The 21856-nt window shown below is 47.7% G+C and overlaps 3 protein-coding genes across 9 annotated transcripts; 2 read left to right on the top strand and 1 right to left on the bottom strand.

Moving 5' to 3' along the window:
- Nucleotides 1–367: 367 nt before the first annotated feature.
- rspo3 (R-spondin 3) lies at nucleotides 368–10311 on the top strand. Its single transcript, XM_028978778.1, has 6 exons — nucleotides 368–1083; nucleotides 4524–4715; nucleotides 4799–4942; nucleotides 5088–5234; nucleotides 5339–5509; nucleotides 9421–10311. The coding sequence occupies exons 1-6, from the start codon at nucleotides 1017–1019 to the stop codon at nucleotides 9597–9599; spliced, it is 900 nt and encodes a 299-aa protein (XP_028834611.1). The 5' UTR covers nucleotides 368–1016; the 3' UTR covers nucleotides 9600–10311.
- A 645-nt stretch (nucleotides 10312–10956) lies between these two features.
- Nucleotides 10957–13840, top strand: rnf146 (ring finger protein 146). 6 transcript variants are annotated; one of them, XM_028978772.1, is made up of 3 exons: nucleotides 10957–11089; nucleotides 11802–11904; nucleotides 11980–13840. In XM_028978772.1, exon 3 carries the CDS (start codon nucleotides 11981–11983, stop codon nucleotides 13022–13024), a length of 1044 nt encoding a protein of 347 aa, XP_028834605.1. In that variant the 5' UTR covers nucleotides 10957–11089; nucleotides 11802–11904; nucleotide 11980; the 3' UTR covers nucleotides 13025–13840. The 6 variants fall into 6 exon arrangements, with proteins under 6 accessions (XP_028834605.1, XP_028834608.1, XP_028834606.1 ...); XM_028978775.1 differs by having other exon boundaries at nucleotides 10986–11089; nucleotides 11809–11904; XM_028978773.1 differs by having other exon boundaries at nucleotides 11069–11202.
- A 766-nt stretch (nucleotides 13841–14606) lies between these two features.
- On the bottom strand, nucleotides 14607–18504 carry echdc1 (enoyl CoA hydratase domain containing 1). 2 transcript variants are annotated; one of them, XM_028978759.1, is made up of 6 exons: nucleotides 18138–18504; nucleotides 17444–17682; nucleotides 16592–16734; nucleotides 16455–16507; nucleotides 15726–15806; nucleotides 14607–15233 (listed from the first exon to the last, which is right to left on the bottom strand). In XM_028978759.1, exons 1-6 carry the CDS (start codon nucleotides 18380–18382, stop codon nucleotides 14828–14830), a joined length of 1167 nt encoding a protein of 388 aa, XP_028834592.1. In that variant the 5' UTR covers nucleotides 18383–18504; the 3' UTR covers nucleotides 14607–14827. The 2 variants fall into 2 exon arrangements, with proteins under 2 accessions (XP_028834592.1, XP_028834593.1); XM_028978760.1 differs by having other exon boundaries at nucleotides 18247–18504.
- Nucleotides 18505–21856: the final 3352 nt, after the last annotated feature.

Here is a 21856-nt window from a genome sequence, read left to right as displayed (position 1 = left end):
AATTTCATTTGCATCAAGTCACCTTTACCTGGCGCCTGCCATTTGGTTCTTGTCTGTCTGCCCGGAACGCAACTACAAGCGGCCTCGTAATTACGTGGAATTATCCACGCAGCCACGCGTACGCCGAGTGTTCTCCTGAGAACCGTTATTTAATGGGGGAATAATTGGGGAATAATCAGGACCCAATTATCTGTGGGATCGAGTTAACTTTTTTTTTTTTGTGAGGTGGGGGGGTAGAAAGTTTGTTTGAGAGTCTGGCAGGGTCTCTGACGTGGGGGTCTCTCTCCCTCTCTCTCTCTCTCTCTCTCTCTAAATAAACTCTGCCGTTCAGAGAGGGGGAAAGCGACGGCAGAGAGCTGAAGTCATCAGTTAGTGAACGACAGACAGGGAGAGAGGGAGGGAGAGAGAGAGAGAGAGAGAGAGAGAGAGAGAGAGCGTCCTGGGACGGGGGTTCATGGCTGGCCAGTGATGATGCGCTACTGCCATTTCGTCGTCCATCACATTTGCGTCATTAATGCAAAAAAAAAGAAAGAACTGAAAGAGTGACGTCTCGGCGAAGCTGATCGGACCGCAGCCGGCAGCATCTGCAGCAAGTTTCGGTGAGATGCCATGGGACCTCCTACAAGCCGGCCGCAATAAAGTAGCCTTCTCACCTGGACCAGTGGGGAATAACTCTGCCGGCGAGGATCCTCCACAGCCCACCGCCATGAGCGTCTTCGTCCGCTGATCCCCCCCGTGAACCCGTGCTGGAGTGCTGGCTGCCCGGATGGAATGAGTTCGCCCCGTCGGATGCCGCCCTGACCTGCTCCCCGCGGTGGCACATGTGCGGATCGCCTCCACGATGTCACTGCCGAGACGGCCCGCGTGCGCTGGGGCCACAGTCCGTGCGACGTCCGTCGTGTCCGAGCGGGGCCGGGAGCTGAGGTCCTTCTGAGGAGTAACGCGCGTCCCCCCGTCCACCCCCCTCGCCGGGTGGCATCGACAGAGAAGAGACAGACATCACCCCCGGGGTTACTATGCACTTGCAACTGGTCTCCTTTGTCCTGATCTTGCACTGTACGAAGTACACTCATAGTCACAAACGTGAGTATCCCGGGCCGCCCACCTGCGCCTCGAACCCCGAACCCCTCTCAAGAGACAGGTCGATGGCATAACTATCGTGTGTTATCATATATATATATATATATATATATATATATATATATATATATATATATATATATATATTTCTTTAAAAACTGTCCCGCTGGAAACCCAAAAGTTGTGTAGATGTTATTTTTTCTGTCTGTCCGGGGCCGTGATGTTATAATTTGAAAGTTGGAATGCTTCATCGCAGTGTTTTTTTATCGTTTGTGGCACCAGAATTGCTTCCTAATATTTTTTCCGTTCGTATTCGCTATACAAATAACAACGAGCTAATATTATAAAACAGAACTTTTTAATTTTTGGCAATTAATCATTTGCGTTCAAAATGTTAAGTTGCCAAAAAAAAAAAAAAACTGGGGTTGGATGGAGAAAATGAGCGGTTGAATTTGACTATTTTAAAATTCCACCTAATACACCAGTGGGCCTTGCGGTGGCGTCCGCATCGCAGCTGTCTGGACCGGTGCCGATAATAAAGTGCCACGCCACGTCGTGCATCGACGTCTAATGTCTTAACCCCCCCCCCCCTCGCCTCACCTCCGGCCACCGGCCACCTGCGCGTCCTGTGCGCGCCGCTTGGACATGTTCGGGTCGCTCTCTAGTGGCCACTTCATTGCGCGCAGCTCAGTCGAACTCGGTTCGCGTTTTCAGCGTGACTCCTACGGGCACAATTCGCCGGCGTTACACGCCAAGGCTAAAGTGGACCGATCAAGAGAGTCTCCAAAGAAAAACAGCGTGCAAACGACATCCAGGCGTGGACAGGACTTTCCTCCAGAACCCAAATAAGAACAAGGGCACCAAGAAAGTTGGTGCCGTTCCAGTGAATACAATGGATGGCGCAGAATGTGTAGTGGTTTGGAGACGAGCGCTTTGTCCAAGATTCTGAAAGCCTCTGTTGGTCGTGCTGCTACACCTCAAGTTATGGCGGAGGTTTTCATGCTGTCACTGAAAACCACTTCCTTAATGAGATGCAGGATTTGGCCGTATCCATTGTCATTAGTTTGATGCCAGTTGCTTGTCGTTGATTGAAAAATGCTAAACAATAGTACAGTTTGTTCCGACAGCACGTCGAGTGTGCAGGCCACTCCAAAGAGTTCAATGGACTGGCACACTAGAAACGTCTTTCTGTCTGCAAATAAGGCCATTTGTGTGTAATGGGCACAGTCAGCCCTAACTCGCTCAGTATGAAGCCTTCCGCGATCTTTTTTCTACCCCCATCTTTAAAGCATTCTTCAAACCATGAGCGAGTGTTCGATTCATAAAAATCCAATTTATGCACCAAAACATCATAAAACCACATCTGGAAAATGTAAAAAAAAAAAAAAAGGTTGATCATCATCATCACCACCACCATCGCTAATTGAAGAAGTCTTTATCAGCAGTGAGACGGGGCGTGGGTGAATCGGCACAGTGAGTGTTCACTGTCACTGTCCACGTGGCCAAACTGGTCACATACGTTTCCCTATCGCTGTCTTGACTATAAGGCCGACACGCATGTGACATATCCCCTCGGGCGACTGCAGAGCACGCATAAAAAGTGCTTTTAATGATCTTGTCCAATGAAGCACCTTCATTCAATATTTAATTTCTGATCTATTAATGATTCCAATGGTTCCTAATGTAAAAATCTTTTAAAAATGTAATATAAAGCATTTTGACTCACGTCTGAATGATTGTGAAGCAAGTTATGCAAGTGTCCATGAGCCCATTTCAATGAGGGTGAGCAGATATCTGAAATTCTTCCATTTTTAAGGTGCTCCAAAATGGAAGGGCCTTGGCAGGAAAGCATGTGGGCAAACGGACAGCAGTTGTAAAGATTGCTCAGATATGTCAAACAGAACACCTGTGATCTATGGCGATCTGGCGCCCAGCACTTGTCCTCGCACAATTCACCAGTGGTACGGAATGCTGAACTTAGGCAGAAAACCGCTCCTTGCAGACCCTCCGAATGCAGCCCAGCAGTGATAAACGCAGAGCTGCGCATGCTTCGCCTGTGCCCTGTCTCCGCATGCCGCTCCCTGCTGCGAGCGTCTACCACGGGAGATTTACTGGCCCGTCTTGCCGTACCACACAACTGCAAGAGCTCACACTGGGGGCTGAGGTTTCTGCATTTTATCTGAATATATTTTAATCTGAATTGCACAATCTGATTGTTTGAACTGAATGTCAATATATTCGTTTGGACCTGAATTCCAATGAAATCGAAACTGCGTTTTTATGCCCCTAAAAATGGAATGCAAGTCTGCTTCTCCAAATTAATTTCATTTTATTGCGTGGAATCTTTGCAAGCACATGTAAAACATTTCATTTCTTTTATTACATTTAGCAGTCGCCCTTATCCAGAGTGACTACAATATTCACTGTCAATTTGAATTAAGAACATGCAATTGTAACTCTTATCATATATTTCACATTCAGTCAATTGGCTGCTGGTTTGTAGATAGTTATATAATATATAGTATTAGCTCATAGAGAAATTAAGAATCTGAGTTCCAATTTAAAATACTGGGGACAATGCATGGGTCCCCTGATTTAAAATCTTGTTTAGTTGTTGTCAGGTTTTGATCCCTGTGGCAGGCAGTCCCAGAAATTGTCCCTAATCTTCATATTTTCAACATAGCAAAACTGCATGTTGATTTGACATTTGGCAACTATACCGACCATAGCGAGAAAGTGAGTGGAAAAACAGACGGCTGGTGGCTTTAAAACACGTTGATGCGTTTATGCCCTTCGGTCGTATACTGGCGGTAAACTGAGACTCAGTCAAAAGGATTCGCAAACTGGCATTCATCACCCATCACCATGGCCATTGATAGACCCCGACATGTAACTGGTGACTGATTGTTGTCCAGATGTGCATGTCCAAATGCCACGTCTCCCAGTTGTGCTCAAAGTAAACATTTAGACCCGCGGAATCTGTTATTTTTCACATATGATGTGACATCCTCATATATAATAATGATGAAGCGATGAATACTTTCAGGGACGCGAACGCCATGCGTTTATTTTCGTATGTGTGGGTGCGCTCATGCTGCTCTGGCTCCATGAGTCACCGCCATCCAGTTATTCAAACAAAATCCTGCCCCGCCAGAATAATGTACACTCAGCAGCGCAGGCGTCCGTCCGCTGATTTATGTCCCGCGCCGCACGGGAAACGAATGGAGTGTGATTTGGGTGAAAACACACTGCGTCCCGGCATGGGGAAAGCTCTTAGTCATGCCCGCGCACTTCCTCCTGTCGCGATACTGAGTCGATAGCTACTGAAAAGATTCTCTAGGAAAGAGAACATATTTTTGGGGGGGTTTCTCCACCTGTCTGTCCGTGATAAAACATGATTTTTAGATTCCAGTGCTTCAACCGCTGACCTCTCTGTGCCACAGACACTCCTGGGATGAGCACCGGGTGCCAGAGCGGGTGTCTGACCTGTTCCGACTACAATGGCTGCCTGTCCTGCAAGCCCAAGTTCTTCATTTTCCTGGAGAGGAACGGGATGAAGCAGACTGGCGTGTGTCTGACGTCCTGTCCCAGCGGTTACTATGGCACCCGCTCTCCCGAACGGAACGACTGTACAAGTGAGGCTTCTTATCGATCCATGCTCATGCGGTACCGTGAGGTCCTGGATTTACTGGACTCATTGCTATAACCTGTCTTCCAGAGTGTCGACCTGAGTGTGACTCCTGCTTCACCGGCAACTTCTGCACCCGCTGCAGGGCAGGCTTCTATCTCCACCAGGGCAAGTGCCTTCAGAGCTGCCCCGAAGGCAGGGCGCCCAACGATGCCCAGAGGGAGTGTGTGCCAGGTGGGTCAACCTGACTCCATTTTTGTCCCTGGGATGCTGAGCAATGACATTATAAATGGTTTACATTATTATTATTACATATGCAATGGTTGCAGTATTGCCCGTAGGCAATGACAGGGCGTGCTTCTGTGTGACGGCGTTTCAGAATGTCCGGCTGAATGCGACAGCTGCACGAACAGTGACACGTGCACCAGGTGTGCTCCAGGACACTACCTCCTTCTTGGGAAGTGTCACCACGACTGCCCAGAGGAGTACGAGCCTAGTGAGCCCCTCATGATGTGCATCCCTCCAGGTGAGATCAGCGATGTCCAGATGTTTTCACCCGAACACCGAGCGCGTACGAGCCCGTTCGGGGAGCAGTAATGCTTTTAACATCCATATCGTTGTGTATGACAGTGCATTGTGAAGTGGGAGGCTGGAGCGAGTGGAGCCCCTGTGCAAAACCAGGCAAAGCCTGCAGCGTGAAGCGGACGAGGGAAGTGATCCAGAGCCCTTCCCCGCACGGCAAGCCTTGCCCCGTCACGTTCGAAAAAAGGGGCCGTGTTCCCGGGAAAAAGAACTGTAAAGGTAAATGACACTGGGCAGAATCCAACGGTTTTACGCCGAGCACAAGCCGCTGCCGAAACAGATTCGGAAAGTACCAGTTCCATTTCCAGGTTTGTCCTTTTATTTTAGAAGGGCAAACAACAGCATATATTTAAACCAAAGCATTCAAATACATTATTATTAGTCTGGAATAATGATTGTGTAAACTGAGCCGTGCATTCCATCCTACAAAGAAAAATGTGGAAAGGATAAGGGAAGTTTTTTTTTTAATTATTATTCCTAACCAGAACTGGAACCAATTGGGAACCATGTGCTGTGATATTTCTATTTACATCACACATGCTCTGTCCTTTTTTTTCCGCCATTGTTCTGTTAGATTTGTTATTATGCAGAGCTCTGATGATCAATGGCCTAAAATATTGCAGCATGGGATGCTGGGGCTGCAAGCTGTGTTCCATGTTGTGCTGGATGATCAGGGTTGGGGCCAGACCCATGTACATTTGTGTCAGGTACAAATCACAGCTGAGCAAATGCCATACTAGCCTGGAATTTCATTGCTGGCACAGATGGCACAGTCTTCCTTCACTTAGACTGATGGAAAAGATCCAGTGATGCTGTGATGCATTGTGAACCATCTCTTTTTGGGTGATATTTTGCCCATTTTTATCAGTTGCAGCAGATAAAATGTGCTACTCTCCCCTCTGGTAGCCTCTCTCTTCCCTCACACAGGCTGAATAAAAATACACACACGTCCCAGCAGGGCTTCCGTGGCGCATTGAAGCTTAGCGAGGAGTCAGCGTAATGTTGATCCTCTGGTCTGCAGCTGTGGGTGCGTGTTACACGCTGCGGCCCCGGTTATCGACCTTGCCCCTGCGTGTGATTACCCAGCTGCCCTTGCTCCTCGAACATCAACTAAGAACTAATTATCTGCTCCGGCCCGTCCCGTCGATGTTTACGTTCCGCATACACGAGAGGGTCAGTGGTCCAACCTCGGAGTAATCCTAGGCAGCCCTCTGACACTGACCCATCCTCCCAGTTCCCCCCAGCCCTGCATCAGGCCCCAGGTTTATTTGTTTTGGGGTTTTCCTGTACGTCTCTGGCTTTTATTCTTCCTCAGTGGTTTCGCTCTCACTCTTGTTTTGCCGTTTTTAAGTCTCTGGGGTTTCAAACCCGCTGTTTAAAAACTGCTGTCTTGTTGTCTGAATATGTCTGAATAGTCAGAAATCAAACGGAGTTGTACTGCAGGTTGGCTTGCAGCGTTTTTGTGTATTTCACCCCATCCAAAGATAATCCACCAATACCAGGAAACGGGCGAAAAAAATTGCCTGTCAAAAGATACTAAAAGGCTGGTAGGCTGCAGCCCAGAGGTTTGGGGCGCAGCCGTTTTCCTTCTAATAAACGAAGTGCTGCTCTGTACTAATTTTAATACAAGAAAACAATCCAAATGACAAATTTCAAAGTGTAAATTAATGAATGTGAGTGTATTCCACCACTTTATCATAGCACAGATTCACCTTTCAACATTCATCCAATTTTTGGAAATAACTTTTTCAAGCATGTAAAGTTAGTATCAGTGCATAGATCAGCGATGGCTGATATGTCTTGTTCGAAAAGCAAAAATGATATGAGCCTTTTAGGCAAAGAAATGTGCATTAAATATTGAAAACCAGTCAGTTACTTCTATTATTTCTTATTTCTAATATATTGCTGTGATGGCCTGTAGTATACATATTTTACATATTTCTTTCTGAATTTTACCCAATTGAGCTCTACCACATTATAGTTTAATGATCAGAAAGACACCACTCAGTATCTCCTGATTGTGAGCGCGTGTGAATATTTACATGTGTGCCCCAGGCCTGCTGTCATAGCCTCTGTGTTTACACCGGCCAATTTTCGCTCTCCCATCTACACCTACTGGCCTCTGCACCCCCAGCGCCCCCTCGCCCCCATACCATCACTACCAGCCTTGCCTTCAAAGCCCCGGGCATTCCTGCTGTGGGACAGACCAGAGCCTTTAATCCATGCATGGCTCCTGCCAAAAGCCCCCGAGACGACAGCATGCCTGCCAGGGAGGATGGCATCCCCTCGCGTCATTAGTGTAATTGTGCCGCTCCATATCCAGTGTCCAGCTACAGGCCAATCAGCAGTGTGCATGTCACACAACCACGATCCCTCGAAATCACTCCATCTGCTTCCAGGCTGGAACTTTCTCGAACTGTCTTCTGCTCCTTCCTTTCACTCAAGCTTTCGTAAAAAAAAGCTTAAATAATCAATGCCAGATGCCTCCCCTCTGGTGAAATATCAGTGTTGAGCCGAGAGACAGAAGAAGCTGAAAGTCGAGATCTGGCAGGAAGTCTTGGGGTTGCAACACACGTATGAGGAGTTAAAAGATGACGGTTCATCCCCCTTGAGAGGGAAGTCTGATAATGCAAATGGACTTTATATATTTCGACAGGCGCGTGTGTGGGTAGGGTGCGTACTAAGTGCTTATAAAAATAGACCACACTGAAAGACCTCCGAAAACATGCCACATCTTTCTTGACGATCTGCAAAATGAATTGTCCAGTTTAATTGTGACGCCCGACAAGTTATTATGAATGTAACATGCTGATAGTGAACCGCAACCAGCATGTTCGTTATCGTCTTTGTATTTTAAGAACATGCAGAGATTCTGACTAATCCACAAATCTCTGAAATGTTACGACAAAGAAAACAATGTGTGCAGAGGGGACTTCCTGTGTTTAAAGAGTGTGTGTGTGTGGGGGGGACTCGGCCATACTCCAGACCACTTGTTGATTCAGACTCGAGATCTCTTGCTCTCCTTGACTTGCACACACATCCAAACAAACAACCGCACACCCTCTCGATCTTCATTCCAGGTCCGTTTATCTCCGAAACCCACAGCGAAAGCAAGCGCGAGCGTACACGGGGAGAAAGAGGAAACTCTACCAAGCGTACCACCCCACCGCGGGAGACGGGCTGGAGGGTCGTGGCCGGGTCTGCGGACAGTTGCGCCTCCTCACAACTGTCATTATTCCCGAGCACGGGCTGGCGCGGCCAGGGCCCCGTATCGCGCTGGCTGGACCCCAGGAATGTGTAGGTCAGCGTGGGCCGGCGTGAGCCCTCCTCGCGGCGAGCTCCGCTGATTAATAGGCCCGGCCGGGAGGGGGAGGTGACGGGCCCCGTGTCTACCTCAGCAGTTTTACAGTCCGGCACCTCTTCCAGTCGTCGGTTGATAAGACTCCGACAATGACTGTACTGCCTTGATTTGAGAGTTTGGCGAGGTGAGATAAACTAATGTCAACAGAATTTATTGGAGAGTTAAAATTAGATTAGATTGTGAATGACACCACACGGGCAGCACAGGAGTGACCTCTCATGGTGTAGCGGGCAAACAGGAGTGCGCACTCGGGGAAATGGAATCCACCCTTCATATACAAAACATACAAAAAGAAAGGTTTATTAATAATAGTACGCGAGTATTGTCGGACGTGCAAAGTTTAGTTTTTGGAATGTCAGCCGTCCTTGTCTGAGGAAGAGCAGAGTGGTTGGGCTCATTAAATAATACGTAGTCTCAAATGCTTCACTGTGTTCGGTGAGATAAGACAGTCCCTCCAGGATTGTGCGATGTCGCAATCGAAAACAGTTATTGCACATTCAACCCACATGAATTCTGTCCAATCGCTGTAACTTTTTTTGCAAATTTGAACAAAAAAGAACATTGTCTCTTGCCTTCATGTGAACATGCATGCATTCAGTACCGGAAAGAGCAGTTTGGCTGAAATAAAGAAAAATAAAAGTTTTTGTCTTGTCTAACACTATGACGTAATATTTCCCACTTTCTTAGCCATTACAGACACATACAGGACAACAGTCGGATGAATGAAAACTGCTGTTATGATCATGGGTTCTCTGTGTTTTTACACTAGACAGACGCAATCGAAACAATCGGAAGGAAAAGGAGAACCAGGACATTCGTCGGGACAGGAAGCGGGACCGGAAGGCCTGTGAACGAGAGAACCCCGAGAACAGGAACAAAACAGAGCGGCGACGGCGCAGGGGACAGGGCCGGAGCGCCGGCACAGCAGAGGGAGATGCTGTACAGTAACACCCCGGACCCCACTAAACCCCCCGACACATACATTTCACCCCCTTTCCCCTCGCTTCGGGGGTGCTGCTGCTACATGTATAATTTAAATGTATAGTGTATGATATGCACATAAGTGAAGGGCCACGTGGCACGCCGCTCAGGCCCACACGGACAGTGAGGTCCACTCGATGGGCAGGCTGCACCCCTGGGACTTATCTCCACCACCTTTAATGGCAAACCAGAGACCTAAAAGATGAGAACTTTGTGGCCTGACAGACAAGGATGGAATGAGAGGACCTAATAGCTTGTAGATCTGTTTTTTTTTTGTTTTTTCTCGTCAGAATGATGTTGTGAGTCTGTTATTTAAAAGGGCCCCAGGTACAACATTGTATCATGGTTCGAATGTAGGTTTTGTGGTATTATATAGAACTGTTGTATAAACATCTATATTTTTTTGCAGAATAAATTAAAATGCTTACCAGCATCATGGACTTCGCCTACATAAAGAAAGAACTCTACTGACCGCATGACGATTGGTGTATGAGATGGTTGGGCTGACTGGGACACTGATGCTAAAAGTGATTTTTTTTTTCCCCCCTCGTTGTTCAGAGTCCTTAGAAGAAGTGTTGCCTTGGCCTGTCTGTACGAACAGGATTTGCGCTTTATTGAAGCCATCTGAACAAAAATGAAAAGCACCTGTATGTTGAATAAAATATATATTACGTTTGTATTTATCTTGTCTGTGTGCTGTTGGCGGTATTGTTCAAAATCAGTAAAATCCCCTGAGTGGGATTTTGTTCCAATCATTTAAATGCTTAATGTTTAAGTGTTCAACCTTAAGAAACAGGATTTGTCAATGTCAGGTCTCCTGGGCGCAGACTTCTCTCTATTTTCAGACAGTCCATAAAGACGGCAAATGGGGATTTTGTCCCAACCATTTAAACTCAATGGTTCAGTCAGGAGGTTGAAAACAAAATCTCTCTAAAAACTAAATCCTGGCGAGGGTTTTTACTTGCGGACCTATTCGCCCCGGGATGTCTTTTATGTCTTCAAAATGATACAGATATTCAAAAACACGTACACCTCGGTCAAGAAAAAGGGGCAGACTCTTCTGAAGAAAAAAAAAAAGATAATTTACAAATCTGAATAAATCATTTTAAAAATGTATTTTCACCTGGAGTAGCTTGAGTTTTCATTTTTATATGGAGAAAGTTGACTCGTATGCCAAACACTTCCTCAATTTCATCAGTATTTTAAGATGCGAAACATTTCAAATAAAGTTAACGGTTCATCCAATTCAATCGCTGGTTCGTCGCACTGCCATAAATAACACACAACAGAGGGCCGTGCGCGTCTTGCGCGTCCGGGGCGTGATGACGCAGTTACGCACGGCTCGTTCCCTACGTAACCATCGCAGCGAGCCGGAGGAAGGAGGGCCGGGCCGGGCCGATTTGGACGACTGTTTTCGGGGGCCCCGTGCCGTTGAGCAGCCAGCGCACCGTGTCGCGGTGAGCAGCGCGAACGTGTCGACCGGGGGCTTTGGCCGCCATTGCCGACGGAGGAGGCTGCGTCTACTGCTTCAGCCCCGGCGATTCTGAAGCCGCGCCGAGAGGAGCGTCGAGTCGGTTTTTATTTATTTTGTAAATATATATATCTATGTATCTATATAAATGTGTGTATATGTACAGGGCTCGGACTACAGCGCGGCTTCTCTCCATTCCTCCGTTGTTTTTAGGACGGGGTCAAAAATAGCGTCGCGCCCGAACATCTTCCGGGTCGCGGGTGGAGCTCTCGGCGTCGGGATCGTTTCTGCGACAACTACCGGATTTAAGCCATTATTCCTCCACAACAAGTCGGGCTTTTTTTGTCGTTGTTGTCGTCGTCGTTGTCCGGACGCGTAGGTTCTTATTTAACTACCTAGATGGAACGGACGAAAATTACACGAAGGCCTCGAGGATTTCGGTGCGTTTTGGGCGCCTGCGCTTAATCTAAAACGCACAATTAGCCTCTAACTAGCCAAGGGGGCTAGTTGTGTTGATCCTGGGCCTGTCGCTAGCAGTGACAGTTTAGCACGCTGGAAAGTTCGCGACGCGTCTCGGGGATGAATTATTATTATTATTATTATAACAACTTTGTTCATATGGTCGCTGGTATCTTGTTTTTGGTCCGGAAAAGAATCTAACCGGGATCTTTTTTTTTTTTTTTTTTTTTTGTCTGAAGTTTCTAGGTTCGTTGAAGAGCAAGCCGAAGGAATAAAAAAATCTTAATAATAATAATCCTCCGACCCGATGATCCAGGCATAGCGCCTGTACAAGACCGCGCAGTAAGTGTTCCCTTCCGTCCGCCCGTGTTTTACAGAGGATTGTGTTTCAGATCGTGCGCCTCTCTTCTTCCTCAGGATGGCCAGCTGTGGCGAAATCGACCACTCGGCGAGCCTGTTGGCGCCCGGCAGGAAGGGCGGCGGCGGCGGCGACTCGTGCCCCTCGCCCGCCCTGCCCGTCCCGGAGTGTGCCATTTGCCTGCAGAGCTGCGTCCACCCCGTCCGCCTGCCCTGCCGCCACGTCTTCTGCTTCCTCTGCGTGAAAGGCGCGTCTTGGCAGAGCAAACGCTGTGCCCTTTGCAGACAGGAAGTCCCGGAAGACTTCCTGGAGCGGCCGACGCTGCTGTCCCCGGAGGAGCTGAAGGCCTCCGCCAGCGGCAGGGGCAGCGGCGAGTATGCGTGGTACTACGAGGGCCGCAACGGCTGGTGGCAGTACGACGAGCGCACCAGCCGGGAGCTGGAGGAGGCCTTCTCCAAAGGCAAGAAGACCACGGAGATGCTGATCGCGGGCTTCCTGTATGTGGCCGACCTAGAGAACATGGTGCAGTATCGGCGCAACGAGCACGGGCGCCGGCGTAGGATGAAGCGCGACATTGTGGACATCCCCAAGAAAGGGGTGGCGGGGCTCCGGCTGGACACGGACACTGTGGTGCAGGCCGCGGTGCGTGAGAGCTCAGCCGACGGGGCGGACACCTCGGGACTCCCTGGCACGAGTGCGGCCCCTGTCGCGGCCCCCGGCAGGACCGCCACCGCTCGCGGGGGTCCCCCTACTAGCCCCTCCGGCCACTCCGACGATGACGCCCTGTCACTAGACGGGGCCTTCGCCCAACTACAGATCAGCCGCGGCGTCGCCGGGGAGGGAGAGGAAGAGGACGAAGACGAGGAGGGCACCTCGCCCTCCAGACTGTCCTCCGCCCCGGACACCTCCGTGGACGAGCTGGGTAGCAGCAGTGAGGATGAGGACGACGAGCAGCCCGACGAGGAAATCGTGGCACAGTACAGGCAGAGACCGCAGCGGCCAAGACCGGGCCCGACGGATCGGTCCCCCCCGGGCGGGGCTCCCGGCGGTGGCGCCGTGGGCTCGAGACGTCCGGATGGCCAGTGTACAGTGACTGAAGTTTGACTCGTCTGACCACTTCACTGGAACTGAAACATTTCAGCCAGCCTTGCACTCAGTAACACAGCGACTCCAGCAGTAACCTTCCTTTTGGCGTCTGAAGGGCCTTCTTATTTTGGGTGTTGTGGATGATGATGATGATGATTGATGATGATTTGATGGTGGTGAACTCCCCAGAAAACATTTCTCTGTGTACGACAGATTTTATTTCAGGTTTTTTTTTTTTTTTCTGTTTAAGTGAATCGTTCACATGACTGACAGTTGTGAAGAATGTCCCCGTTTGTCCATCTTGCCTCCATTGCCTAATGCCCTGACACAAAAATTAGAACACAAGGCCTGACACGACAACGTAGCTTCTGATTTGAAAGCTCCAACATCAGATACATAAAAAACCTTGTTCCTGTTGGCCTGAATAACACACTTTTGAGCTGTATGCCATAAACATAGCATGGTGTTCATTTTTCATCAGTGTGCTAGTTTAGCTTATTATTTGTGCATGTTTAAAGAGAAGGTTCCTAACACTACTGGCAGAAGGACCATGTTTTTTTGTTTTTTTTTTAAGGGGGGGGGGCGACTTCAGCCCCTTCTGTGTGTGTGTGTTAAGTGTAACGTAAGAGAGGATCAGGACTGCTAAAATATTGTTTTAATGTGGGGTTTTTTTTGTTTTTTTTTTTTAAAGTTGCCCATGGTCATCATTGTGACAGTTCTATTTTAGATTTTCATTCTGATTTTTACTTAGTTTTGTTTTGATTTTGGTCTTTGTTGTAATATTTTGTTACAGGGTTTGTAATTTAATAAAGTCTGTGTCAGTTTATCATCCCACGAAGAGAGTGCTGCCTTTTTCCTCTTTCCTTTTACCTCTAGAATTATTTGCTAATACAATTAATAGCAAATAACATTACGGGGCCGCCTCCTTAACCGCTAGGCCACCACTGCCCCTAATAATAAGAAGGTTTTCAGTTCGAATCCCGATCCGCCAAACCTAATGCCACTGAGCAAAGCACCATCGCCACACACTGCTCCCCGGGCGCCTGTAATCACTACACTTTCACTACACTGGGTCTAACATACTACTCTTGTGCTTATTTTACAGAACTGAACAAATTTCATATGAACTTCCCCCGCCCCCAACACTAATATCCACCAGTGTGACTGTCCTTGGATCTCATGACTTTATGAGATCACATCAGTTTTTGGGCATCAATGGCCTCTTTGTGTTTGTTAATCACAGGCACAGTGTGATGCTGACCTTTTCTTATTTAATGGCACGGATCACAACGTATACTTGGGTCACACCAAGATCATGGAGCACATGAGCATCGCTTAAAAGGACTTTATGTTCTCCTTTATTCCTCTTAAAGTACTATACCTGGAGTCAGAAGGCCATCGGGACCAACATAGGATGAGCTTCAGAACAGTCTTGACTGTGGTTAACCCGACTAGCTAAACCAGAAATCGTATTCCAGGCAACCGTAATACGCATCAAAGTAGATTTACCACCAAGCCTGCAGCAATGCTGGGTCTGTGCGGTTTTGAGCGATCACGCAAACACTGAGACAATAATAGTATATTGTTTACCTTTATTCCATTATATATATCAGCACATTGCTATAGCTCATACTTACACGACAACAGCTACCTATAAAGTTTTGTACAAGCCTTCACAGACAGAAGGAAATAGTGTTTCAGTAAAAATAATATGGCAATTTCAAAGAGTTTCGGTTTAGGTTTACATATGCAATGTTTTTCGATCACTTACAGTCTGACAGTTCTGTTTTTTTCCCCAAAGCAAATGTGAAAAGATCCCGGTCACTTATGTTTAGATTTGCCAGCCAGGGCCGCAGTGTTAGCTGGCCCACCCCACACAGTCCCAAACACATCCTTCTCGGTCCTCAGGGCCTCCTCCAGGTGGCGCTCCCGCCCTGAAACCACCACCTCCTTAGCTGCCCTGACCACGTCTGCAGGGCCGGCGACGTAGCGGCTCAGCCACTGCTCCGCCTGGGGCAGCACGCCCCCGTCCGCCGGGCACTCCAGGACCCCATCCGACAGGCCGATCGCAGCTCCGAGCTCAGCATCCACCTTCTTCGCGCCGGCAAGTAATTTCAGGGCGCTCTGGCTCCCCACAATTCGGACGAGCCTCGCTGCCCCACCCCAGCCAGGCACCAGGCCCATGTGCTTGTGTACGAATTGGATCACACTGTCCGGGGCCATGAGTCTGTTCATGAAAAATCAAAGTACACAATCATTTATAGAAAGCACAATTTATGAACATTATATACCTCAAGACGTCATCGCCCTTCATTTACCAATGGGTAAAATGGTTGGTTTAATCCATTTTCAGCATTTAATGGGCAATTGGAAAAGACACACAGTAAACACACACACACAGGCAAAAACTGTTTCGGTTGGACTGTCCAGAACCCAATCAATATTAATAATCAGTTGCGAATATCTTTCCAAGATAAATCAGCAGGGAACACTGAAAAGCTTGTCGCCATCTTGGGCAACATGGACGGAGTCAAAAGATTCTGCATTTAGGCCACAGATTTAATTCCAGCAGACAAAGACCCAACACAACTGAAAACTACGGTGTAACAGAAATTCTAATAGAAATATGGTGCTTAAAAAATCTACAAAAGACACACATAGCTCAAATCCACGCAGCCAACGTTCGGACAGGCGTGCCAGGAGCAGCGAACGTGGTTACCTGAAGTCGCAGGCAGTGGTGAGCTCAGCCCCGCCCCCAAGGGCCCTGCCCTCCACCACTGCGACTGAGATGAGCGGCAGCCTGCGCCAGAGACGTGAGATGTTAGGACAGCAGAAAACCAACACGGGCCCGTGCATAAGTGAAGGCCAGTCACTAAATCCCAGAAAGAAAAAAAAGTGAAGTGATTGTCATGTCACAGCCGCACAGCACACAGTGCACACAGTGAAATTTGTCCTCTGCATTTAACCCATCACCCTGAGTGAGCAGTGGGCAGCCATGACAGGCGCCCGGGGAGCAGTGTGTGGGGACGGTGCTTTGCTCAGTGGCACCTCAGTGGCACCTTGGCGGATCAGGATTCGAACCGGCAACCTTCTGATTGCTCTGCCGTCACCAAAAAAACCTGATGAACTCAACAACAATACACTTCCAGCCTTACGCATCTGATAACATACTGACAATTTTGCACATCTCTGCTCTTTTTGCACATGTTTGTCTTGTCTTGTGTGTCCTGTTTGAAATATCCAACACATCCACTTACAAGCGTCCTACATGATGTTGTCCAGTTATGTCCTGTTCATTGTACAGTTTTACTTTCCTCTTAAAGACATACCGTACAGTATTTAAGTTTTAGTTAGTACAGTTTAGTTTAGTTTAGTGTGTATATGCATTTATATTTTTCTTTCTTTTATGATTGCACTATTGACAATAAACCAATCTTGATTCGCTTACCTGAGCAGCCTGGTCAGCGAATTCTGCATGAACATGCACATCTGCATCCCATCCTGGAGTAAAAGTAGATACATGGGTCTACAGAGCAGGGACCTCCACCAGCCACCTGAACGTGTCGGTCTGCGTGTTGAACTCACCTGCGGGTTAGATATCGCCCTGACAGCGTTCAGATCAGAGCCAGAACAGAAGGTTCCGGCGGCGCCCTGAACTATAAGCCCTTTCCCTTCCTTCCACATCTCCAGCTCTGTAACTCGCTCCTCCAGGTCCAGCATCATGGTCCCTTTAAAATGTACAGGCAGGTCAGAAGAGAAGATGGATTTTTAGATGAATTTCGTCTACTGGTATGTACAACTTTGGTGGGCTAGAGCCCCACCTTGCACCCAGTGTCCCCGGGAGGGGCTCCAGCAGCAATGACCCCGACTAGGACTAATGTTTGTGGAGTGAGAGAAATGCAATGGCGCAGTACAGGCCAAAAGTTTGGACACATCTTCTCATTCAATGTGTTTTCTTTATTTTCATGACCATTTACGTTGGTAGATTCTCACTGAAGGCATCAAAACTACGAATGAACACGTGTGGAGTTATGTACTTAACAAAAAGTGGAAACCTGGCCTCCACAGTCACAGTCGAGATGGTTTGGGGTGAGCTGGACCGCAGAGTGAAGGCAAAGGGGCCAACAAGTGCTAAACACCTCTGGTGTTGAACTCCTTCAAGACTGGAAAAGCATTTCAGGTGACGACCTCTTGAAGCTCATCGAGAGAATGCCAAGAGTGTGCAAAGCGGTAATCTGAACAAAGAAACTAGAATATAAAACATGTTTTCAGTTATTCCACCTTTTTTTGTTAAGAACATAACTCCACATGTGTTCATTCATAGTTTTGATGCCTTCAGTGAGAATCTACCAACGTAAATGGTCATGAAGATAAAGAAAACACATTGCATGAGAAGATGTGTCCAAACTTTTGGCCTGTACTGTATACATACTGCACCTGAAAAGGCGTTCCTGCGTGTGGGGTTGTTGACCGTCATCACCGCAATGCCAGACTCCCGCTTGACGAGATCAAGGGACCCCCCAGGGAACGCCCGGAGCTTCTCCTTGATTTCTTCTGCGTGGTACCCATCAGCGCCAGTGTACACTGCCCTGGCTCTGGCCCAGGCCCGGAGCTTGCTGGCAGAATTTGGATTGTCCTTCAAGAAGCGTCTGCCTGCACTACACAAGGCCATTCCCCTGACCCACAGCAAAAGCATGTCCAACAGACACGGAATTAGACACGGAATTACATCCCAATTATTTCCACGTGCAAAGGATGAAAAACATAGTGTGATGAAAATAAAGGTTATAATACATATTTAGTAATATCTGATTAGTTCAGTCGAGGAGGTAGTAGCCTGGTGGGTAACACACTCGCCTATGAACCAGAAGACCCAGGTTCAAATCCCACTTACTACCATTGTGTCCCTGAGCAAGACACTTAACCCTGAGTGTCTCCAGGGGGGGACTGTCCCTGTAACTACTGATTGTAGGTGGCTCTGGATAAGGGCGTCTGATAAATGCAGTAAATATAAATGTAAATGAGATGAAACATTGTCAACTGTGCATTAAACGCGCCAGTGGACACAGCGGCTTGTATTACAATAACGCGAATTCAGACCGTTTTAATAAATCGCTGTGTGTTTATTTACAACGCTGGTGACGGGACGAGGCCTTCGTCCTTCAGAACTGCTGTATCCGCACACGGCGACGAGCGAAAGCGAAATGAAGAGTCGAGGTCGCGTTCGGTCCGCCACCAACCTGCCAGCAGCAGCGGTGTCGCCGTGAAATGTGTCCCTGGGAAACAAGGACCCTCCGGGCCACGTTGACAGCAGCAACAATGCGAACGATGACAATCCGAGACGACGTCTATTGAACAATTTTGTCCCCAGGCCATGTTAATTATATGTACGCATTTCGATAGCACTGCGATGAAAAAGGCTGTTTTCCCTCCTTGTAAATTAATTTCTAGTACTTTCCATTGCCCTGTGAAACGTTTCCACGTGGGGGCAGACGTTACCGCCATTAACACGTCAACATACAGCACAGAAAAGGCAAAGGTTTGCACGCACCTTCTAATTCAACGTGTTTTCTTTATTTTCATGACCATTTACGTTGGTAGATTCTCACCGAAGGCATCAAAACTATGAATGAACACATGTGGAGTTAACAAAAATTGGTGAAATAACTGAAAAAATTCTAGTTTCTTGAAAATAGCCACCCTTTGCTCTGATTCCTGCTTTGCACACTCTTGGCATTCTCTCGATGAGCTTCAAGAGGTCGTCACCTGAAATTCTTCTCCAACAGTCTTGAAGGAGTTCCCAGAGGTGTTTAGCACTTGTAGAACACTTTGCCTTCACTCTGCGGTCCAGCTCACCCCAAACCATCTGGACTGGGTTCAGGTCCGGTGACTGTGGAGACCAGGTCTCCACTTTTTGTTAAGTACATAACTCCACATGTGTTCATTCATAGTTCTGATGCCTTCAGTGAGAATCTACCAACGTAAATGGTCATGAAAATAAAGAAAACACGTGTACTGTATATAAGCTATTTCCTTGCATCCCTGACAGATTTACAGCCTGAGCAATGTGTTACTGAGATTTCAAAGCCTAAATTCATCGCTCTCATCACATGTTGAGGTGATATATCTGCCACGTTAATGTTCGCTGTTTGTCACGATATAAAAACTGTGCTGTGAAAGTGAAGAGGATCTAAAAGCTTCCCCCGGAGAGACAGACAGCGAACAACGCAGGGAACAGGGCAGGTTCTGGCCTGACTGCAAACAAGTCTGTGTTGCCTCGAGGCAAGCGTAGATGCAAGATGAAATAAACTCACGCTGTATGTCTTGGCCTGGTGTCATTGCGGGGTCATTGCTCAACACACGGGCAGCCGAACGTGGCATGAGGACGGCGCAGAGGACATAAATCCTCTCCGTTCCGTCTGCAGCGGCCCAGTGGAAAAAATGCCTCTCCGGCCGCCTGACTGCGGCTGTGCAGCTGCACGTTTATCTGAGCCGCGTGAGAATATTTACAGTCCCCTGAAATAAAGAGCAGAGGACTCGTGGAGGATGTTACACAGACCTCCAAAAGGGTTTAAAAGAAGCATAGGTTTAGCCTTTCGCGCATTTCTTTTTCATCTGCTGACAGATTGAGAGTGCTCTTGGTCGTGCTCAGTGCACGGTGTTAAACTCACTGACCCCACGGTGCCCAGTCGTTGTCTGCAATTTGAGGTCAGGCTACTATAGGCTTCCACAAATACATGCAATTTAGGCTGAAAACAATGAGCAATTTTTTGAACTTTGAGCTTTTTTGTGTTTTAGAACACTTCAGGACGCCACTCTGTGAGTTCTGTGCCTTGGTTGTGGCCCCCGGATCCAGTAATCTATTCTGAGGGCCAGGAGGGGCTTTTGCGCATCACTTGACGTTTCATGGAGCATTCCAGTGCTCCCCTCTTGGTCCCCTGTAGACGCGCTGCAGCTCAGCGGACTGTGATGGACGGCTCTTTGGGCAAAGCGGTGACAGGGCAGAGAGCCAAACCTGGCACAGACAGGCCGGTGACACACTGCTTCGTCTGTTCCCACTCATAACGGGCCAGTTGTACTTCTTATGCACAAGCGGGGCCACGGCAAAGCACACACCCCGATAAACATTCCGTGCTTCTACTGCACACCCGCTCCAGTTTTTAAACTTGTTGTATTAACACCATCACATGCGATCCGTACGTAAATGTTTCATGAGGCCCGTCTGAAATTACAGTCTGCTAATGGATGCTGCGCGTCTGAGACAGTCGGCACCACGAGCCCCAGAGTGATGCATCCGCACAGATCAATACACGTCCATCTGGAGCGGCACAGGAAGTCCGCGTATTGCCTGGAGTCAGCGGTGCTTCAAATCAAACATTGACAGTAAATCCTGACGTTTCTCTTACTGAGGGAGGACTCCAGTCTTCCTCCTTTTGCTCATATTTAATCAGAAAGGGTGTTTCTAAGCAGCCTGTTCTCTGATAAACCATATATGAAAACTACGTGTCAGACAGACAATTACGAGCCATTCAATCAAAGCCGATACCGAGTCTGACCTACAAGTCAAGAGCATTTGGAGAATTTAAAGTGCTTTGCCCCGCATTCCGTGCATACGGCCGCCTACAGCAGCAGCGGCAGCGGCTTTGTTTCAGGGTGTGGCGGGTGGCAGCACAGCAGATGCCTCAAATGTCTGCGAGGCCCTAGGCTTCCTGTCAGGTGGCTGAGAGGTCAGAGGGCAGAGGGACAGATGAGGAAAGACACACCATGGCGCACAGCTGAAAGAGCAGTTCGCACAGACCTCAATATCGCACGGCTACTCTAATATGTTTGGGTGCATCACACCAAAAGCGGGTCATTTTCATACCTTACAGCGAGCATGCGTCTTCAACACGTCAGTGCTTCATATGAAGTGCCTTTAAGCAGCTTACGCGAATACCATTTTAGCAGAATTAAAACTGTAAGTGTACACGGGCGTGTATTGTAAGGTCAAATCTCCAACTTTTGTGGTCTGTAATTAGGAGGTCTCTGGGGATCGTGGGCAAGGGCGTTCTGCATCTGTCGACAAGATGATTATGGTTAACTAGGCCAGGAATGTCCCACGGGACCATAAAAATACATCCTCTTGTCGAGGCTACATGCTTTAAATGATCAGGCTTTATTATCACATCTTGATCATCACCCTTTTATTGTTTTTAATATTATTAACTTAATTATTATACACAGCAGTTAAATTCAAAGTGAAGATGCACACATCTAGCACCTTGTAAAAATAGGTTAAGTTGTATTTATTGGCCTGTTACATCATTGTCCTATATAGGATGAAATGGTTACAAAATTCGGGATGTTCTATGTACTATGAAAAGGTTCTGAAGCTCGGTATGTAAAATTATTTTAATGCTTATAGAGCTTCTATTCATTCTTGGTCTTTTGTGTGACCTCCTTGTAAGAATTCTACCTGTGCCAGTGCATGACAGAAATAAGAATGATCGCAGGAAAAGATCGCTGTATTTATACCACCTAAGGGATAGGATTTCTGGCTCCAAAACACAGTCACATCGGCTATTTTAGTCGAGGAGTGCCAGGTTTCAGTCACAGATCCAGTGTCTCACTCAAGAGAATTGATTCATTCCCAGGCATTAAAATATCTCTACATTGCTATACATAAACTGTTGGCTTAACAACAATCATTGGCAGACGCTGAAATTAGAGCCTCAATGAGGTGCTTGATTGGTCATCAGACTGTCAAGGTTCTCATCACGTTGGGAGACCACTAGGTGAATGGTTAGTGACAGCTTGGGTCACCCAAATACCCCAAGGCAGGTTAGGAGCCACATAAACTGCACTGCGGAG

The sequence above is a fragment of the Denticeps clupeoides genome, chromosome 5 (genome assembly GCF_900700375.1).
Source record: "Denticeps clupeoides chromosome 5, fDenClu1.1, whole genome shotgun sequence".
In the NCBI taxonomy this organism is placed as follows: domain Eukaryota; kingdom Metazoa; phylum Chordata; class Actinopteri; order Clupeiformes; family Denticipitidae; genus Denticeps; species Denticeps clupeoides.
Note: the sequence above shows the minus strand (reverse complement) of the source record. Positions and strands in the feature narration are given on the sequence as shown.